We start from the raw sequence: 22481 nt of genomic DNA, 5'->3' as shown, positions 1-22481 counted from the left end.
TCACGGGGAGGAGCACCCCTCTGGCAAGAAGGAGGACCAAGGGAGAGAAGTCAGAGAGAGAGAATAGTCTAGACTTTTCAGTCTGAAACCAGAAAGAGGCTGCCTCATGAAGAAGGGGGCCTCAAGGGTGGGAGGGATTCAGGCAGCTGCTGGGAGGCAGCATTTTGGGGTGTGGAAGCGGGTAGCCCTGCTGTTTGTTAGGCCTGTGACACTGGGCAAGTTTCTTTGCCATTTTATGCCTTGGTGTCCTTGTCTGTAAAACGGAAACAATACACCTAATAGATGAGTTCATATTTGGAATGCAGGCCACATAAGAAGTATTGCGCAAGTATTTGTTAAAAAAACATCACGCTAAGTGAAAGAAACCGGTCACTAAAGGACAAATACTTGACGATTGCCCTTAAGAGGTACCTAGAGGAGTCAAGTTCATAGAGGTAGAAAGCAGAACGGTGGTTTTCAGGGGCTGAGGTACACGGGGGTTAGTCTTCCCTACCTGCCACCAGAGAAAAGTTTACCCTTAAACGCTGTTCTGGGCAGAACGACATCGATTTGTTACCTCGCTAGGAATTAGCCTTTTGAAATTGAGGCCATTCTGTAGATAGAGAGCCTACTTCTCTTGTTGTCATCTAAGCTGATATTCTTCTCTTGTTAGAGAGAGGGATCTAAGTTTCCTGAAAGAGACCCGTATACCCTGGAGACAGGTATGGAGTGGCCCGGCGGAAGGAAAGGCTTCCCATGCTGCGATCCCTGTGTCCTGGGAAAGCATCCTTCCGACCAGCTGGGGCAGGGAAAAGACGGAGGCAGGAGGTGGTAGGCACGCACCTTGCTTCAGCAGATCCTTCATCATGGTACAAGTGCAGTCATTATAGACGGCCACGTCGAAACCCAGTTTTCGGAAGCACTTGAAAAGGGCGTCAGCATCTCTGTCTGTTCCATTCCGGACGGACATACCTGTGGGAATCAAACACAAGTTCATGATGAGCAACCCCTGGCTGATCACTGTCTGCCGGCATCATCCAATCGGGGGCCAAGTGCAGCTAAGGGCTAACTCGCAGCTCCGGTCAAGGCCAAATAGCTCCCCTTGATTCGTAGCCCTTTGCTGCAAGTCCCACATCAGCTGATGCACATGGTGGGGCTTTAGATGGAAAGTTCCGTTTCTCTGCATCCCTTTCTCCTGGACGTGCGCATCCCATCTACGGAGAGGCTGTCTGCCACAGCAGACAGGCGCAGCATTCTCTGCTGAACATCTTATACAAGTCTTAACACAAGTTGAAGAAACTGGGAGGGAACAGGAAAGCGGAGCCCATGCCCACAACACCAACCTGTCGATCTGTTGAAGTTCTTGTTGTTTATGATGATGCATTTGCCCACCTTCTCAAAATCCATGTTATACTGATATGCAGGCTCTCGGCTCCGGGTAGCTTTGATTGATTTCCCAGCGTCATTTTTCTTCTTACTGTGAAGATATAAAGACAGTCAGGGCTGCGGAAGAAGTTCGGACAGTAATGGCCCCTGGGTTTTACTACCAGCATGAAAGGGGTGCCCAAGAAAGCTGCAGACTCTGTGAAGAAAACACCTGGGGTGACCAGGTGGCTCTGTTTAATTGTCACATTTATAAGAAACATAAATCTTAGTTTTATGAGATGCCAGAGAAATGAAAATTAAAATCATAATGTGATACCAGAATGGCTACTGTGTGTTGGTGACCATGTGTAGCACCTGGAGTTGAAAGCTGCAGAATCTACTAAAACTTAACTGAAATATACCCTACGACAGGGCAATTCCGCTCTTGGGTATATACCCCAAAGTGAGCAGACATGTTTACCAAAAGACAGATCCACACATGTGCACAGCGGTACTGTGTGGTCAACAGCCCCAAACAGGAAATAATCCAAATGCCCAATTACAACAGAATGGATACAATGTATACAAGGCAATACTAGATAACAACGAAAATAAACAAACCATGACAACATGAAGTCACAGGAATGAATCTCACAAATACAATACTGAGTGAAAGAACCAATAGGCAAAAGGGTATCTATAGTACGACTCCATTTTTATAAAGTTCAGAAAACCAGTACCTGGTATTAGAAGTTGGAGGGGGTTTTCCCAATGGTGGGAGGCATGAGGACTATCTCAGGTGCTGGTCATATTTTGTTCCTGATATGGGTGCTGGCTACATGGGTGTGTCAGTGAAAATTCATTAGTGTGTGCCCTTTTCTATGTGGATGTATAAAAAAGAAAGCAGGCCCCTTGCAATCCCCAGACACTGATGTCCAGTTTACCAAAAGTCTACCACGTAAGCGCTGAGGCTGGAACATGGGGTATCATTGAGAGGAAAGAGAAAAAATTGTCAAATGCAAGTGGATAGTAGCATCCTTGCTAGTCATCCACTCGAATGTAAGTTCCATGAAAGAAGACATTTTTTTTTTAATTGTTCTAAAAAAATCGCTGAATCCCCAATACCTAGAATAATGCCTGGCACAGAAGTTGCTCAATAAGTATTTGTGATAAACTAGAGACCAATATCCCTTGTGAATATAGATGCAAAATCCTTAACAGAATATTAAGAAGTCAAATTTAGCAATCTATAAATGGGATTATAAATCATGACCAAGTATGACTAATCCCAGGAATACAAGGCTGCTTAATATCCAAAAATCAATTAATGTAATCCATCATATTAATAAAATAAAGAACAAAAATCATAGAATCAACTTGATTTATGCCGAAAAAACATTTGATAAAATCCAACACCCTGTTAAGATAAATATGCTAAATAAACTGGGATTACAACGGAAATAACTCAGCCTGAAAACGGCATTTATAAAAAACCTACAGCTAATACATTTCATGATGAAAGGCTGAATGCTTTCCTTCTAAGATCAGGAGCAAGTCAAATATGTCCACTCTTGCCACTTTTGTTAAATATTGCACAAGAGAGTCTAGTCAGGGGAATTAGGTTAAAAATGTATTATATGAATGAATGAATGGAGTCTTATTCCCTCATTTTTTGGATCTGAAAGTTGAGGTCCACAGAGAGACAGGGAGTTGTCCAAAGTCACCCAGCTAGTGACAGGCAAAGTGGGACCATCGCCTAGCCCTCAGACTTCCATGTCAGCATTCCAGAGCCCGGTGCCCTTGAAGATGTGTTAGAATTTTGAACGATTTGTCCGCCATTCTCTCCAAGCTCTCATCAAAAGTTGGAAGAAGTGAAAGTGTTACCTGATGGCTGTGGGTCCAAAGGTGTTTTACTTTGAACTTTCATTGAATCTTATCTGTTAGTTTCTCCCTCTCTGAAAGGACATGGCTTTTCCTTTACTTCCTCCTAGCTTGGTCCAGGTTACAGATGTCCTCTGTGCACGAACTTTCAGGTTCATTTACTGCCATTTTTCAACGTCAACATGACCCTCTCCTCCACTTTGATAAGGCCAAATTTCTTCCATGACATTTTATTTTTAAAAGAGACATATCCTGACTCTGTGCCCCTAACTTTTCCCTCTCTTCATTGCTGTCCGTTTACAAGGATGATGCCAGCTCCTGTTCACACTTCCTCCCCCAGAGAGGCAGCTCTAAAGAGCGCTGGACTTGGGGTCAGACAGGGGTCTGCATCCAGCCACCTGTGTGACCTAGGTCAGTGAATCTCTGCCCTTCACAGAGCATCAACTTCCTCTCCTGGAAAATGGGGCCTTCCATGGCTGGCACAAAATTAGATGGGGGACTCGGTGGGCGCAGGCACTCCTATGTAGCCTTCTCCCCTCCCAGGCCACCACAAGGGCTCAGAGAAGTCAAATATCGGCAAAGTGAGTTTCTGTGCTGTTGAAGGACATGCCATGTGGGGAGGAGAAGGGCTGACTTCCTTATTGCCTCACTGTCAATGACCCCTGCTGAAATATCAGTGCACAGCCTCTCCTATGCATATAGAATCTTTGGTCTTCAGTTGACACCTCTAGGGGCATAATCATCCCCATTTGATAGGTCATCTGATAACAGCAATCAACATTTGCCAATCCTTATTATGGGCTGGGACCTTGTTAAACTCTCCTCACCTGCATTCTCTCATTGGCTCCTGACAGGTGTAAGTCATTTAAGGCCATTCAAAGACCCTAATAAGAGTAGCACTGAGTCTGGAGGGCTGGAGGACAATTTATGCATGAGAGCCTGTTCAGAGATAAAATTCAACTTCTATCTTCCGCAATATGAATAATTTTAAAACAAACTGTACAACGATAACCAAAGAATAAACAAGGTGTGATGTTTTTAAGCTGCATTCATTAGCCCATTCTCAATGATTAGCAAAACAAAACCACTGAGCATCTTTTATGAGACAAACTGGCTTGGACTCTGCTTCTATCAGAATAGAATTTGGAAAATTAACTGTTTTTTTTTAAAGGAACACAGTAGGGTAATAAAGATATGCATACTTTAAAGAAAATATTTTCCATGGTTGTGAAAAGTACCTTAAAATTGAATATGAAATGTGATTCTTATCCTTGGTAAATATCTCAAAAAGGAGGTAAGAAATAGTCCCCTTACCTAACCTAACCCTAAAACTCTTAATTTTCAAAATGAACTTAATATCTGCTTCTTCTTTCTGGATTTGAGTCAGTCAATATTAATTTTTCCTTCAAACCAAAATAGCTGTTTGTTAAACCCAGGCATTCCCAGACCACGGATGTGTATTAAGAGAGTGATTATCAATTCACTCGCATTGAATTCATTTTCCTAAGAGGCACTGGCCTTGGCAAAACTCCAGCTGTAGCTTAACTTTGGGGGAATAAACCCTGGTGATCAGCTTAACACATGAACCTGGATAGAAATAAATGAAAGGAGGAAATAATTGTCAAGAAGGCATTGGGGAGAAAGGACCGGGAAAGAAAAAGTGGATTGTGAAGTCCACTGCATACAGGCACGTTCTGTTAGAATTGGACTCCAAGAGCTTAGAGTGCCACCTAACAGCTGTCAGGCTTTGGGGCAGCTTCTGGGGATTTTGTCTTTTACCCCCTTCCCCCTTGGAGACTCTTGCGAGTGCATTGCATTACGTCCATTTGGCCAATTCTTGTTGCAGGGCTGCTCCAAGAGGTATTAGTTAAATAAAGCCTCACATTTAGGAGGGAACTGATTTCTGAGAGGCAACTCTTCTAGGGAAGCCTCTAGTTGCTGATTCTGCAGGGACAGGGGAGAACTGTGTTGCTTAAGTATTCCTTTTGTGGGTGACATCTAACACCATTTGGAAATGCTTTCAGGCTGACAAGTTTTCTTCCCGTTTTTCCCCTGCCTCTATTTCCAGATTTGAACCTCAATACCATCCCTCAATTAAAAGACCTGGCTGGCAGACATACGTTTATTCAATTAGCCCCTCACTCCCCTAAGGACCAGCAGGACAGGTACAAAGATCCAGTTCTGTCTCCACTTCCTGGTTGGACCATAAAGGGCTGGGTCTTTAATCAAAACCACATAGTATTACATAAAAAGAATGAGGAAGCCCTCTGTCCTGATGTGTGGTGATTTCCACAGTAAGTAGTGTTACGTATGGACCAAAACCAAAGGGCAGAACAGTGAGAACAATTCCCTTTTGGGAAAAAACGAGGGGAAAATGTAACATCTTTATATTTGTTTGTATTTGCATAAAGTAACAAATGAAGGATGATGTAACGGATCAAGCCACGTATTCCAGGGCTGGACCGTCTGGGTTTAAAACCCTGCTCCGCCACACACAGCTCAGTGATCATGGGCAAGTTATCCTCTCTGTGCTTCCGTTTCCTCATTCACAAAAAAGACAAAATTACAGCATCTGCTTCAGAGCCTGTAAACAAGTTAATATTCACAAAGTACTGAGAACAATGGGCGGCATGGAGAAAATGGTAAATAATTATTATTACTAATATTATTAGTAAATATTATGACTACTAATATTATTAAGTATCATTAAAGAATGTGTTCTGGGGGGCCAGGAAAAAGTGGGGGAAAGAATTTTGACTGTATTCCTTTGTTAGTATCTGTGAATAAGTTAATTACTCAAAAGATTGAAATATAATTATTAACAGTTAAAAATCACTTGCTGCAAATGGACTTCAAGATCTGGCCTATTTCTAAGATTACCGGATTCTTCCATTTTTGTACTAATTGTTGAAAGAGCTCCCTAGACACCTCATTTTTCTGTTTTCCACTGTGGTGTTATCCCTTCTCCCTAGCCTTTTAAACTTCTTACTCTTTGATGTATCAATAATAACAACAATAATAGTTATAATAAGTTCCATCTTTTCATATCATCTCATGTAAACTTTACAACTCTGCGAGGCAGTAACCCCATTTTATAGAAAAATATTAAATGAGCTTGTCCAAGAGCACAAAGCTAGACAGAGGTAGAGCCCAGGTTTATTCTAAGGCCAAGCACCAAGTCTCCGAGTCCAGTGGTTCTCGCCTGTTAAAATTCAGAGTCCCGGGCCTCGCCCCAGACCTACGGAAGCAGTGTCTCAGGCCAGGCCTGGGCGTTTCCTGGAGATGCTCACAGCCTCTGAAATTCAAGGGCCTCCACACTAGCCTGTCTGCCCATTCCATGGGCCCTCTTGGCTTTGACCTTGCATTACTACCTCCACGCTTGTTTCAAGTCCTCTAGCCACTTCTAGAGTCTATGGAAGTGGGAGTCCTGCTGGTTCCACTCCTGGGCAGGGTAGAGAGCACCAACTCACCCTACCCTATCAGACACCCTTCTCTACATGGCAGAGCCCTTGGGCCCCTTGGTTCTTGGCCCAGAATGTACCTGTGTACATGTACATGTGTGAGATTTATGGCTCTCCATGACACCTGCAGGGTCTCCCAGGTGTGACAGTCGAGCTGAACATTAAACTGAAATTACCAACACAACCAAAAGGCTTCCAGGAAATGCCCCTCAGCCTGCAAGGCCATCCTTCGTCTCCCGGGTTTGTATAATGTTCTTGAGTCCCCAGCGCAGCCCTGGTGGAGCTGGAACTCGCCATCGGCACAGTCAGGGCAGGTCAGCTGTGTGAGCCCAGGGCCAGCAGCTCATAAAGAGTTGCTGTCTGTCTGGAAGTCAATTGCCAGCGCCAAGCAGATCATCAGATAAACAACTATTGGATAGGAGCTAGGGCCTCCAGGGCTCCGAAGAGATTGTGCTAATTAATTAGCCGAGGGCAGGAAGATGGCAGCAGTCCACAGTTCAGCAGGGCAGGTGCTCCCAGGGGTGGGGGCTGGGGAGGGAATGAGAAGGGTACTAAGAAGCTTTCAAAGATCCAGATTAGAAACTTCTTCAGCTGGCGATCATCCCCCGGAGAGAAGATTTTCTAAAAGTGGCTGTTCTTGCTATCCTGGTTTCATATGGCCTTTCTGCAGAAGATGCTGGAACATATGACAATTTCTGTGACACAGACCCTGACAGGTGGGGCACACTGAGGTTCTTTTGAAGTCCAGATCAATGAAAATAAGCTTTTCTCCTCAATCTGACAGTTGGTACAAATGGTGGAGGGACCACGTCAGATATTCTCTAAGTCACTGGGAACAAGTATCGTGAATATTGGTATAGTGTTTTATGCTTTACACAGCGTATTCATAATCATTATCCCATTTATTCTGCAAGGTCCAGACAAGAGGCATGGAAAGACACAGCAAATAAAAGCTGGCCAGGGTATTTTTCAAGCCAGATTGTATCATTTCCCATTCTATTCTTCCCCCCTTTTTTTCTCCTCCCTTGGCTAATTCTCTGCTGATAAGCCTAGCCTTTATCTTGACCTTTTTCACACTCTGAAGACTTTGGCCAAAATTACTAGGCTGAGAAGAAACACAGGATTCTTGTTTAGGAACCTGCTGTTAAGAGCGAGGCTCATGATACACCAGACCAGTGAATTAAAAGCTCAAAATCCTCTTAAAGGCTCATGTGTTGCACAACTGGCTACAGGTTTTAGAAAATAAATCTGGCCAGGAAGTCCTGTGTTTAGGGCTAGATAAGCAAGATTGCAACAACTAGGATAGCCTGGCAGAATGATTTAGTAAGTGCATCAGGTGTGCACGAAAATGCACTGGGCAGTTAATTTACAGAAGCAGGTTGGTTCACTATGATGCTTCCTAACCATCCTTGCTGTTGCTTAGTGTTCTGTTTCCTCAACAGTATGGGCAAGAGCCGTTATCTTCATTTCCCAGGTGCATTCAAATAAGCTCAAATCTCTGCTAGGAACACAGCTAACGCCAGCATCAATTATCAGGAAGGAACTAGATTATTCTAACTCCTTAGGTAGAAAGCGATTTTTGCAGCCTCAAATTTCACAGCGCGAGGCCAACTCAGTCATTTCAACAAAGTCAAGAGGCAAAATATTACAACCAAGCTCTGATGGTTGTGTATATAAAAAGACCTCCCTGAAGAGTCTACAGCAAACGGCTTGTACCAGAAAACATGACAGGGTTAAAAATGCTCTGCCTACTTTACAAAGAAGTGAAAAATCTCCGAAAGTGCACGATGAACTTTTATAATCCACTCAGGGTGCAAGTCTAATTTTCCCCATCACCAGAGCGGATAAACACAGGTTTTATCCTCTTACAGATCCTGTAGGCTGCTCAAAATGTGAATTATACCTTTCTATATTTGGAAGAGACTATAAGCACGCAAACCCGCTCTGGATTTACCTTCTAAAGCATCTACATGAATAGGACTGCAGTAGCTGGGTGTGTGTGCAGACATTCATCAGCATGAAAGTAAACACACCCCCAGGCATACATTTCCCTGGGGCTGTTTCATTCGGAACTACAGCTCTGGTTTTCATAGCTGCTTTGTCTAAATATTTTTGGGATGATTCATTCATGGTTTCAACATTTCAACAGAGGGCATCCCCAACAGTCTTGACATACCAAGGCACAGAGCAAGACTGAGAGGAAAGAGAGAAGGCGGTACCTCATGTCTCCATCCGAAAGCACCCCACTCTGCATCAGGAAGAGGCTTTGCCCTGAGATGACGGGCAGCGAGTTTCCCTCTGCTCTGTAATGATAAAAGCTCAACATGCTGGGAGCTCAGCAGGAGACAGAAGCCTGGCTGGCATAGCTGCTGGGCCGTGAAGGCCTGTGACTGAATCAGCAGTGAGCTGCCCGCTGGAGTTTTCCACAGGACCAGTCACACTGGCGCTGGGAAAGGCACACTGGCTTCCCCTTTCTCTGCTGACCGGCAGAAATGCCGCGTCCTCCCCACCCCAGGACAGCTCCCCAGGGACAAAGAGACTTTCTATGAGCATGGGGTCCAAAGGCAAAAAGACACAAGTCTCCACCAAGATACAGCCAATAGCACCACCTTTAAAAGCAAAACACTGAAAACAACAGGGGAATGGCTAAACAGAAGACCAAGAATTAGAATAAAATTCTACAGAGCTATTGAAAGTGATGAGCACACAGAGGTGGGTAACCCACCAACGTGCCAAATCTACAAAAGGTGGCAACACAGAACACGCAGGAATTGCAAAATATGTCTAATGATATATATGCAAATGAACAAAAACAGGAAGTGAGTTTGTGGTGAATCCAACAGTTCAGATTCATTAGGTTTTTTTCTTCTTTTTCCTTTTATAGGTACTCAAGGTAGTAATACAAATAATACAATAAACGACTAGTGAGGCATACCAGATATTTTCACGAGGCATATAAATGTTTTTCAATGGTTTTGAACCAAGTAAATGATCCAGAAGTTACTCGAGTTTCCCAGCGCAAAGGGGGAAATGTCACATACAAACCAAACACTTATTTAAGCAAACAACTCAGCTAGGCTTTTCTTAATTTCCTGGTTCAGGGTCACAGACAGTGAAAGGTGTGAAGCTGATGAAGTTGCGACACCTGCTACCCTAGGCAAGCTTCCTAATCATTTCCATGCTCAGGTCTGTGAATGAGAGAGAAAACTGGCTCGGCACATTTCTCTCCGAAGCTCAATTTGCAGAAATCCACTTGCATTGGGAAACAAAGCCAGTTTACAACAGGCTAAGGAGAAAAAGATTCCCTTCACCCCAAATTTACCCTCCTCCACATTTCCCTCTTCCCCCTGAATAAAAAGGAGCAGAGAGACTTCTGACAATAAAAAATGACAGCAGACTTAAGAAAAAAAAAATCACTCAGGGGAAATAAAGGACTGTGTTCTCTTTAAATAGCCTATAACTCAGTGAAAGCTACAGTGAAGCCTGTATGACGGCTGCAGGCTCCAGAATTGAGAACAGTTAACACACTTCAGTCCTCGTTCTTACACAACCACCTCATCCGTCTTTGTCACTTCCATCAGTATTCACACTCCCGGTAACAGATGCCAGACAGAGCCATAAGCTCCAGCAAGCTGGGGGCTGGAACGTGCAAGGCCATTGTACACGTCTGACCTGTGACCACACGGTTCCTTGAGAAGCAACAGGTCTTATTTCCATAGTACTTTCCTATTACTAGAATTAATTCTATACTAACAGTGTTTTAAAATTTCCATTACTATGAAAACCTTATCATTTACCTCCCTTCCTCACTTTTCCTGTTAACCTTAGGGCTTATTTTCTGCCCTCTAGAGGAGCTAGCACCTAAAATAAATGGAGCTATTCTATACATTTTTCTACATCTATAGAATGTCAACGTTTCTCGACCCTGTGACGTGTTTTACACGGGTGGCTCGCTCTTCTTGAAATGTGCGCTTGGCACATTTATCCATCTTGAAAAAGTCCACCGCTAGCCCTGCTGGAACAGCTGTCCACATGCCATCCCTGAGCTAAAATGCAGCAGAAAGGGAGCAGTATCGATGAAGAGTTAAATTTGCTGACCCACTTGGGTAGAAGAAAAAACTGCACTGTTGGTGGATTCACATGGTTAGACGGTTTGACACCTCTGCAGTTGTGGGCACTTGATGTACAGGATAAGCTAGGAGCGGGAGGGAGTACTGGATTCCAAGTTAGGCCTGGGTCTTGGTCCTGGTTCTGCTGGGTGACGACGGGTAAAGCACTTTACCTCTCTGGGCTTAACTTTCCTTGACCTTTACAGAAGGGAACTGGATAAAATGACCTTTTAAGAAGTCTTCCAATTTTAGAATTACGATTCTCTGATTTCTTCCTCATCAGATAATTCAGCAAGCTTACAGTTACTTTATGTGATTCTCACAACAATCCAGTGAACAGGTGTTCACATCCTTATTATGCAGATGAGGAAACTGAGGCTCACAAGTCAGAGGACTTTGTATAGGCCCTCGACTGACGAGTGGGAGGCAAGGCAAGGCCAGGGTCTGAACCTGGGTTGTCTGGCTCCACCACAGATGCCATTTTAAGTGGTATCATCACTGCTTCAAATACAGCACAAAATCTCGATCCCTCTTGATACACAAGTTTGGGAGCTAGGCACCCAGTCTTCTGGAGTCTGGAATTTGAAGGCTTCCTTTATTAAAAAGTAAACACCCTGCATGAGATTTAATGTTTCTTTCCCTTTAGGGGACCCAGACCTGGCTTCTTTCAATCAATGATTGTGACCGAATGGCTTTCATTGAATTTGGAACCTATTTTTTGGAATGAGTTAAGGTCTGCTTTTTTGGTCTTTTTCTTCTTTTCCTCCAATTCCAAAGCATTGCTTCTTCTGAAACACTTTTTCCCTCCCTCTCCAAATGAAAAGGCAGGCCACCTGGATGTTTCTTTTTTTTTTTTAATAATTAAAAGCATTTAATATCCAGACCGTAAAGAGAAATAAATGGAAAGGCCTTCCACTGTTCATATGTAATACTTTGCTTTGTCTGGTCAACTTAAAAGAGTGATCAGACTCTCAGGAGAATGTGGCTTGGGGTTCAACCATGTTCTTTCAAACTCCATTTTTCAAACTTCAGAGTTTTCTCATGATGTGTTAATTTTGTGGTGCACCAAACATTTTGAAAAAGTGTAATTCAAACTCAATTTATCTTGATTGTAGAAGCTCTTGATGGCGTTCTGCCCAGAGTACTGTTTGCTCCATCTCCACAGTCACAGGCAAGGAAATACGTACAAAGGTACATGTTCCTTTTTCTGCAGCATACTTTTGTCTCTTCTTAGCTCGATCAATTCCTACTGACTCTTCAAGACTCATCTTGAGCTTTACATTTTATGAGAAGTATTTCCTGTTTATCGTGGTTGAGTGAGGTCCTTCTCCACGTTTTAACAATAAACTTGATTTTACTGCTTATTATCACTCTAATATCGGATTTGACTGTCTTCCTCCAGACTTGATCCTGTTGAGGGTAGGAGCCATGTTTCCACTGTAGAAGGTCATAACCTATTAGGATGTAGGCCTGGCAGCGAGGGTGAGCGGCTCGGCAGCGGTGGTGGTGACTGGAAGCAGGGAGCAGGTAAAGCGACTCTCGCCTTCGGGGCCTGGGTCTGGGTCCCGGGGCCGCGCGGGGCGGGTGGCACGCCCGCAGGCGGCCAGGGCACCCACCCGGAGCGCCCCACCTGGGCTAGGCGCACGTCCGGCCTCGCCCCTGGAGGTCGCCCTGGTGTTTCTTATAATTACACAAATAACACATCTTTTAATGGGGACCTGTTTACATATAACACTTACTGGTGGAGAAACCCAAGTTGCTGTCCAGAAGAAAGAATTACAACCCAGTGGCATTTATTAAACACACTCCAGGAGGACAAAGGTTGGAATGCAAAGAGAATACAGAGGAGAAAGCCCCGGAGATCTGCAAAACCGGGAGTTTATCTCAAGTCCTGAAAGCGAGCCTCTCTCCTGCCCTCTTCACTTGGGAACTGGAAGGAAAAACAAAACCCTGGGCAGGGACACACAGGCTCCAGCAAGGCCCTGGGGAAAAGTGAGTGTGTGTGAAAAGTTGGCTACTTTTGTTCTTATTTCCTTTAATACTGACCTCAGATAGATCTCACAGCTGACAGGTTCCTGGGCGAGGCCATCATCCAGGATGCAGGGTGAAGGAATTTAACTTAAATATTTTAATTTAAATATTGTACAGGGTTTGGGCTTGTACCTACAACAGCTCCCCAATGATGGCACCAGGACCAGACTCACTCCATCCAAGGGCCTCCCCTTTCCCGGAACCTGTGCTATGTGTCCCCACCGTGGACCCAGCCCGGGCAGGCAGGCTCTTCTTAGGCCCCTGATAATCCCACTGCCTTTTCTCTGCTAACTCAAGTCCCGACTCCTCCTTCAGCCTCCCTCTTTCTTCCTCTCCCCAGCTCTATCTGTACCCTGCAAGTCGGCAATTAGTTATTTTCTGTTATTAGCTCTTTTCTGTAGCTGTGCCTAAACACTCAAGGAGAAAATGAGTTTATAACCAGGGCAGGGGCCACACTGTTAACCTGGGTGGCAGGTAGCCTGTACTAGGTGCTAGGGTGGCCTTTACATCAACGTGCAAGTTCACAGCTGACACTGGGCCTTGCGCCATAAACGAGGGCTCAAAAGGGATGCGGACTGTGCACAGAGTTGTTGCTCCTAAGTCGTTTTTTTAAAAGTCCAAGCACCTCACTAACTTTAAATTAATATCTTGGATATTTTTCCTTTGAGGTTTTCTGTGCTCTCCAAATGTTCTTAGGTAATCAGAAAATGAGCAAACATGTTAATAAATTTTTGTTTTTTTAAGGAAAGAACAGCCTGGTGGTGTTCAAGGGCCAAATGGAATGGAAATAAAGCGATGCTGTGGTGCCATCTAGTGGCAGTGAGATAAACAAGCCAAGCCACGTCTGAGTGCTTGGAACTACCTACCTAGGGCTAGCGAGTGCCATCCAGGCTTTGGGGGCAAAGGAGGCTGCTTTCTATTTCCCAGAATCCTTGTGGTCTCCGGAGGTGGGGGTAGGGGTGGGCAGTCTGTCCTCCCTTAGAAATGAGTGTGTGGGGGGGTTGCCACCGTCCCCTCCACTGCTTTACCTGACAGTAATTCTGACACCTTGGAGAAGGGAGCTGGGGACAGGACTGGAGGGGGACAGTGCCTGCCATCAGCTGCAGGGCGCACCAAGTAGCCAGTGAGGCTCCGATGGGTTGCACCCACACATCTGACATGTGAGATACAAAGTGCCCCCCACACAGAAGAGCAGACAATGGAAGGGGTCGCTGGACCTTCCAGATTTGCAGGAAACAACCTCTAATGCTGTGTTTGGGTTACCCCAATTAGTTAAATTTTAGCAGATTAAACAATCCCAGTTAGAATCCTTGAGGTACAGAGGTTAAAGTGTAGGGTGTCCACAGGCCAGATGGGATGATGGACACTCTGTGTCAAATCACACAGTTCTGAATCACACTTGCAGTCTCATCCCATTACATAAGAAGTCCCTGACACCATCCAAGTTTCTCATAAGGTCTGGGTCAGCTAAGCCGAGGCAGCAGGACCGTTCAGGGGAACAACGAAAGGTGGCAAAGCTGGTGTGGTTCTGTCATGGTAACAATAGACTGTAAATTTCATCACCCCTTTTTCTAGCAAGAGGGCTCAGATTTCAACTAGTCCCTGGGGTCCAAGTGCCACTTTCCTCATTGTCTCTCCTTCAGCCTCTCCTACTTGGTCCATGTCCTGTTGCTTCTACCTCCCAGGCACTCTGGAGTCTGAATGCCCCCATCCACGGGCCTGGACCCACTCCCATCAGGACCACCCACTCTCAGCTGGAGAACAGCCACAGCCTCTGAACTCGCTTCCTCTCCCACAAAACCCCACTTCATGCGTTCTCCTCCATTGTGCAGCTCAGGTGTTCCCTATTGGTGTGTGTGTGTGTGTGTGTGTGTGTGTGTGTGTTATAATAGATCAAGTCACTCTACTGTTTAAACCCCTTAGTGACTTCCCTGTCCTTAAGATTGAATCGAAATCCTAATGTGACCTGCAGACAAGCGCTTCTAAAATCTGGCATCTGCCCATCTCCCTCCAACTCCTCTCTGCCATCCCTCCACATCCCACATTCCTGCCAGCTAGAGTGATCCTGGATCAAAGGCACCCTTAACCTTCCACCAACCTCCTCCTCCCCATCAAGTCTCAGCACACCTCACATCTCCAGGGGCCCTTTCTAATGTTACTCCTCCAGGGCCCTGCTCCCTCTAGCTGCAAGGTCTTAACAAAAAAAAAAAAAAAAAAAAAAAAAAATATATATATATATATATATATATATATTTAAAAGCATATAGTTTAAAAGCATGTTTCAAAAAAGATACTGACAAATGTGTCTTAATGCTATTCTAATAATCTTATCTCTGTTGGAGTACTTTGGGTTAAAAAAGTTGCCTCTAACTAGAAAGAGGAACAGGTTTAAATTAACAGTTGTCTGAGAAGTTCTGATAAAGCCTCTTTGGTATACTTCCCAGAAACTGAAAAAATAAATGTCTCTAAGGGCTGAATAACAATTCTTTGAATGTCAGGTAATTTCCAAATCTTAATTTTCAATACAATTGAAAAGGGACCTAATTGAGCTGTCATTTTTGGCACAGAACTTGGGAGGAATTCCAAGAATTAAGTGACATTGTTATAACAAAACTCCTACCACTCCATGTATTTATTCATGGTTTCTCAGAGCTTCTAGCTCTAAAAACGAAAAATAGGAAAAGGAGGTGATGCTAAACTCTTTCTAGCAATAAGTATTCTTTGTTCATTTATTCATAAGCTAACTTTAAAAGCCAACCCATTCCATTATAAGTTGCAATTTCAATGGAATTTCCATTTAATAAATCCTTTGATGAATAATGATTTTAAAATGTGGATGGAAAAAAGGGGTTCTAAGGCCAGCCAAGTGGCTCAGTTGGTTAAGAGCTCGCTCAAGAGTGTGAGCTCTAGGGCCGGCCGAATGGCTCAGTTGGTTAAGAGCTCGCTCAAGAGTGCGAGCTCTGAGCAACAGCAGTTCGAGTCCAGCCCGGAGCTGAGCTGCCGATGAGCCGCCAACAGGTGGCAGGATGGCTCAGCTAAAAAAAAAAAAAAAAAGAGTGCGAGCTCTGAGCAACAGCAGTTCGAGTCCTGGCCTGAGCTGAGCTGCCGATGAGCCGCCAACAGGTGGCAGGATGGCTCAGCTAAAAAAAAAAAGAAAAAAAAAAAGAAAGAAAAAGAAAAAAGGGGTTCTATGGAAAGTGACCTCATAGGGTGCACTAATCATAAATTCCTAACTAGGCAGGTCATGGTGGGTGGTCATGCCCTAGGCCTATAACTTTCTTTTTAAAACATTTTTTTATTTTTCAATTACAGTTGATATACAGTATCATATTCGTTTCAGGTGTACAACATAATGACTAGACATTTATATAACTTACGAAGTGATGACCCCCAATAAGTCTAGTACCCATTTGACACCATCAGTAGTTATTACAATATTATGAACTGTATTTCCTATGCTGTACTTTACATCCCTGTGACTGTTTTTATAACTGGCAATCTGCACATCTTAATCCATTCTCCTTTTTCACCCGTCCCCCTAAGCCCCTTTCCATCTGGCAACCATCAAAATGTTCTCTGTATCTATGAGTTTGTTTGTTTTGTTTGTTTTGTTTTTTAGGTTCCATATATAAGTAAAATCATATGGTATTTATCTTTCTGTCTGATTTACTTCATTTCATATAAATAAGTCCATCCATATGATTGCAAATGGCAAGATTTCGTTCTTTTCTATGACTAATATTCCATTGTATGTATGTACCACCTCTTCTTTATCCATTTGTCTATCGATGGAAGGTTAGGTTGCTTCCGTATCTTGGCTATTGTAAGTGATGCTGCAATGACCATGGGGATTAATGTTTTTTTTTTTAATTAGTGTTTTGGGTTTCTTTGACTAAATACCCAGAAGTGGGATTATGGGGTCCTTCTTTGTCTCTTGTCTTTGTTTTAAAGTCTATTTTGTCTAATATTAAGTATTGCTACCCTAGCTTTTCTTTCATTTTCATATGCATGAAGTATCTTTTTCCATCCCTTTACTTTCTCTGTGTGTGTAGCTTTCAATCTGAAGTAAGTCTCTTGTAGGCAGCATATGTAAGGGTCTGGTTTTCTTATCCATTCATCTACTCTATGTCTTGGATTGCAGCATTTAAACCATTTACAGTTAAAGTAATTATTGGTAGGTATGTAGTTATTGCCATTTTATTATTCACATGTTCTTCTTCTTAAAAAAGTCCCTTTAACATTCCTCGTAATACTGGTTTGGTGGTAAAGAACTCCTTTAGCTTTTTCTTGTCTGGGAAGCTTTTTATCTGTCCTTTGATTCTAAATGATAGCTTTGCTGGGTAGAGTAATCTTGGTTGTAGGTCCTTGCTTTTCATCACTTTAAATATTATTTGCCAATCCTTTCTGGCCTATAAAGTTTCTGTTAAGAAACCGGCTGATTGTCTTATGGGAGTTCTCTTGCAGGTAACTGACTGCTTTTCCCTGGCTATTTTTAAGATTCTCTTTGTCTTTAACCTTCAGCATTTTAAGTATGATGTGTCTTAGTGTGGGCTTCTTTGGGTTCATCTTGTTTGGGAGTCTCTGCACTTCCTGGGCTTGTATGTCTATTTTCTTTGCCAGATTAGGGAAGTTTTCCATCATTATTTTTTCAAATAGGTTTTCAACTCTTTGCTCTCTCTCTTCTCCTTCTGGTACCCTATACTTGATGTTGTCCTAGAGGCCCCTTAAACTATCCTCATTGTTTGGGGTTTTTCTTTTTTTATTGTTCTGATTGTTTTTTTTCTGCTAATGTCTTCCAAATTGCTGATTCGATCCTCTGCATCATCTAATCTGCTGATTTCCTCTAATATATTCATTTTAGTTATTGTGGTCTTCATTTCTGACTGGTTCTTTTTTATGTTTTCTATCTCCATTTTTATGTTTCCTATCTCTCTGTTGAAGTTATCACTGAGATCATCTAGCCTTTCCCTAAACTCATTAAGCATCCTTAGAACCAGTGTTTTGAACTCTACGTTTGGCAGATTACTTGTCTCCATTTTGTTTAGTTCTTTTTCTGGAATTTTGTTCTGTTTTTTCATTGGGGACATGTTTGTTTCCTCATTTTGGCTGCTTCCTTGTTTGTTTCTATGTATTAGCTAGACCTGCTACATCTCCTGGTCTTCATCGAGTGGCCTTATGTAGATGTCTTATCAGGCACAGTGGTGCAGTCTCCCTGGTCACCTAAGCCAGGTGCTCCAATGGTGTCCCGTGTGGGTTGTGTGTGCCCTCTTGCTGTAGTTGAGCCTTGATTGCTTTTGGCACGTCAATGGGTAGGACTGACTCTCAGGCCTGGCCTGACTGTGAGGACTGGCCATTACAGTAGATGAACTGTCATGCAGGGGCTGACCCCATGGAGTAGGGTTCACTTTAGTGTGGCTCTGGTGCCTTCTGAGTGCACCCTTTGGGTGTGTTGTTTGTGAGGCTAACTAGGTGGTGCTCTGCTGTGGTCTGAAGCTGGCCACTTGGGTGTGTTCATTCTGGGGCCTCTTCGGAGGGGCCCTGGTGCAGGCCAAGGTCAGCAGCTGCCTGTGCCAAGCCGAGGGCCACTTGGTAGGAGCTACAAAATTATCTGTGGTTGGCAGCTGCCTGTGCAGGGTTCAGAGGCACCTGAGAGGGACTATGCTGCCAATCGAGGCTGGCTGTCATTGGTGGTGCGTTTGGGATCAATTGGCAAGAAGTACAGCACAGGATGAGGCCAGCTGCTGCTTGTTTGGGGTTTGTGGACTTTTCAAGAAATTTTTAGGCAAGTCCTCAGCATGGGCTCAGACCAGCAGCTTGTGTAGAAAAGCCATTGAAAGAGGTTCAGGCTGGGGAGTGAACTGGGTGCAGTGGGGTCTCAGGGAATCATCAGGGTGAGGCGAGAGCGGGGTTTGCTAGGTTGATGGGGACTCAGACTTGGCAGCTGCCTGCACATGCAGGCTGGGTGGGAGGATGGCTCAACAAAAGGACAGTGGGGCCTGCCGGTCCCCAAGAGGCCTGCCCCTCAAGCCCTCACTCTAAAGCCAGACGATTCAGTTCCTTTCTGTATGTCCCTGGTGTTCTTCGAGCTACTGTCCCTTCGCTGAGCTTAGGTCAAGTGTGAGCGAGTAAGTCCATGTGTGGGTCCTTTAAGAGGAATGCCTGGGACTCTAGCCGCCCTCTGTTGCACCCAGAGTTCCCACTGATTTGTGGGGATTTCTCTTCCTGGCACTGGTGTTCTTGGCTGTGATGCCCAGTGTGGGGCTGGGACCCCTCACTCCTCAGCGGGGACCTTCACAGCTGAGATATCCCTCCTGGTTCTTAATCACCACATGTGGGGGTGGGACCAGCCTGTCCACATCTCCACCCCTCCTACCAGTCTTGATATGGCTTCTTCTGTATGTCCTTCATTACAGGCTTTCTGTTCAGCTGGACTTCAGGAAATTCTCAATGATGGCCGTTCTGCAGTTTAGTTGTAATTCTGATGTGGTTGTGGGAGGCGGCGAGCACAGCGTTTACCTCCTCCACGACCTTGACCGGACGTTTCCTGGCTGATAACTTCTTTAGTGAAAGGTTTTAAGCCAGACCTGTCCATTGTTCTTGTGAACCTAGGTTAACATGCCTTCGAAATGCCAGAAGTTTTACCCCTCAAAGGCATTATCAACCCTCAAGAGAGCCCATAATCTTTTTAACTAGCCTGTAATCCAATCCCCACCTTGCTTTCTCCCTCCTCCATGTACATTCCCTCAACTTGAAATGCTTATAGAATCTGCAAAACTGTTATTCTCTGGGGCTTTTGAGATCTGGCTCCCCAGCATATGTCTTCAGTTTGGCTCAAATAAACTCTTATAACAATTCTCTACAGGTTTGGACATTTCTTAGGTTGACAATACTACTACTGATTTATCAACACTTATTTGTTTAGATCAACTGTGAATTAATAGCTGAAACAGTAACTTAATCTAGGAGAAATTAATAGTGACTTAGTGAAGAAAAAAATTGCTATTAATACTCATGATACCTGGAAAAATTTCTTAAAATTTATGCATATGTACATATGCAAACATACATATGTCACAGAGGTATATGACGAGGTGATCAATAAAAGGCTTCAATCAACTAAATCGATACCTCAGAACAAAATGTTGTGGTAGGAAATAGAATTTAAAAAAAGTTCAGGGGGAGAAAAAACACATAAAAATTCTAGTTATTAAAGGAGAGCTTGTTGATGTACATTTTTAATGAATAAAGGTAGTTATAAAATTACTATGGATTTAGAGTCCATTGGATACATATAAAGGAATGACTGTTATATGTCAATATTTACATTGTTCATTTTCTTAATTTCTGGAAAGTACCTGAAAGGGCTTTACTAAGAATTACGAAATGATTATTATATGATTTCTGTTTCTCTTTCACTTAGAGGCAACCTGCTTAACCCAAATACGCAACAAGTTGCAAAACTAACATATGATCACATCCTTTTAACTATTTTGACAAGAAATTTATATGTCATCTTAAAATGTACAAAGGGATGTGTAGTTTTCCATTATTTGAGGGTATGTGAGCAGGAACCTTTGAAGGCCACTGCTCTAAAGCGCTTGCAGTGCAAAGCGGTTTAGCCTGAACCAACGGACCTCAGGGCTTTGAAAAGTTTTCAGGAGTTGGAACTGAATTTTCTGGTCATTTCACCGAGTATTCTTGTCCCTAAGTCAATGCCAGTGGAATTCGAGTCCAGGATGCTGGGATCTTCCCACTTTTCTGAGTTTTGTCTGGGAGATATGACCCAAGGTTCTCTCCAGGATGTGGCAGGGAGCCCGCTCTTCCCCCTTCCCCCGCTGAGCACTGCTTGGGAGCACTCCCTAGCCTCAAGCTTAATCCCCTCTGGCTGTCCCTCCCAGGTGGGACTTGGTTTAGGAGACACCAGGAAGTCTGACGTTTCTGACGCACAGATCACTTCTGCCTCTTGTCAGGAAGCCCCACTCACTGCCTCTCCATGACCAAGGTTAAGGGGAAGTACAGGGCTCCCCCACACCCCTGCAGCCTCCTTCTACATGGAAAGCATAGCAGAGACGTTAAGTGAGTGGAGCTGGTACCATCTGGGCTCTAATCTCAGCGCCACCATTTATTAACTGTCATAAGAAAGAAGGCAAGCTATTAAACCTCTTAGCATCTCAGTTTCTCTACCAATTAAATGGTGATAATAATAGAACCATCTCCTGGGGTTATGAGGACTACATGCAATACTGAGCTGGCATAGAAGAGTTTAATAAATGAAATGATGATGATTATTACTAAATATAAAATTTAGAATTTTAAAAGTGAGCTCAAGAAAGGAAAAAGTGGGACTCAGTAGAGAAGACACACCTCCCTTCAATGGAGGGCCTCTGAGGGACAGGGTAGGAGTGAGCCCAGACTCTGCTCCGAAGGAGGAAAGCTGCAAATCATCTCTGATGAGGACAGACCCTCACTCAGGTGCACAGCTGAGCAGGAGACCCCTGTGGCTTGGTTGTCCCAAACCCCTAGGGTGTCCCCAGAAACACAGGAGTGTACACAGGTGTTGCCACGCAGCTTTGCAGCCGTCTGTCCCCCTGCGCTTAACCCGAAACTGAACCTTTTGAGGACGCTGTTCATACACCTTGCGTCTCTCTGTTTGGCTCCAAAGGATGGCCAGTTAGTCAATGATGGGTAAGATTCCTCATGGGAGAAACAACCTAAGCCAGGAACGGTCGGGTGGAGGCCATTAGGAGAAATCTCGGGGCTGATGGAGGTGGGCATGGGCCCTCATTTGCCCCCCCAAAGTGACTGGAGGTTTTCTATCTCTGTAGCTACATTCCTTCCCTCAACCTGCTTGGGAATCAGCATAATAATCTTATCTTCCTGTGGTTGTTTGTATATAGGGTGTGTGAAGGCAGAGCATCTGTCTTATCATCGCAGGCGGAGGAGTCTAGGTAATAGCAACTTGCAGGCATGGGTAATCTGATTTGAGCAAGTTCTCAGGAATGAGACTCACAGACTGTGGAGAGAACAATGCTACTTCTGGGTGGGTGGAGAAATAAAAGCGGTGTGTCGCCCGATTCGGGGCTCTTTGTCCACGAGGCTGGAGACCCTTGGCCCCGCGCTCATTGAACTCTTGGCCGCTGTTTCTTTTATTTCTTAACCCTTCGCCGCCGCCTCTCATTCTCCCACTGCTCATATCGTGCGGGACGCAACACACAGGGGACCCTAGTGTTGTCACACAAAGCCAGTAGGATCCTGTGCAAACCTCCCGTGCACAGTATAAACCCCCTTCCCTGTATGCCCCCCGCCCCATGGGTGGGTGGAGATGGCAGAAGCATGGCAGAGTGAAGTGGCCCAGGGACCCTGATTAACACGGCCAGGAAGGAAACTTACCTGAGCAATGAGATAAAGGAGGACCGGTCTGGCTTAGCATCAACTACATCCTCGCTTGCTGCATCTCCAGCTCCCTGATTCTCAACACAGCCTTGATCGTCTGCCATCTGGGAGGAGAAAACAAAATTGGTGCCGTGTGATGCTTTTAAATAACACTCATTAGGTAACAGTTTTTACTTACCGTATTTGCCGGCGTATAAGACGATTTTTTGGCCCTGAAAAATATGCCTCCAAGTGGGGGGTCGTCTTATACGCCAGGTACACT

The 22481-nt window shown here is 44.3% G+C and overlaps 1 protein-coding gene across 1 annotated transcript in view; it reads right to left on the bottom strand.

Annotated features, from left to right (window-relative positions):
* Positions 1-22481, bottom strand: part of CASP7 (caspase 7) — a 34582-nt gene that overhangs the window by 5687 nt on the left and 6414 nt on the right. Inside the window, exons 2-4 of the mRNA XM_019646683.1 lie at positions 22217-22323; positions 1323-1456; positions 823-951 (exon numbers count right to left, since the gene is read on the bottom strand). Of these exons, the coding sequence (XP_019502228.1) occupies positions 823-951; positions 1323-1456; positions 22217-22323 (370 nt within the window). The remainder of the gene's footprint in view (positions 1-822; positions 952-1322; positions 1457-22216; positions 22324-22481) is intronic.

The sequence above is a fragment of the Hipposideros armiger genome, unplaced genomic scaffold, assembly GCF_001890085.2.
Source record: "Hipposideros armiger isolate ML-2016 unplaced genomic scaffold, ASM189008v1 scaffold_105, whole genome shotgun sequence".
Taxonomy (NCBI): Eukaryota; Metazoa; Chordata; class Mammalia; order Chiroptera; family Hipposideridae; genus Hipposideros; species Hipposideros armiger.
This window is presented reverse-complemented; position numbering and strand designations above follow the sequence as displayed.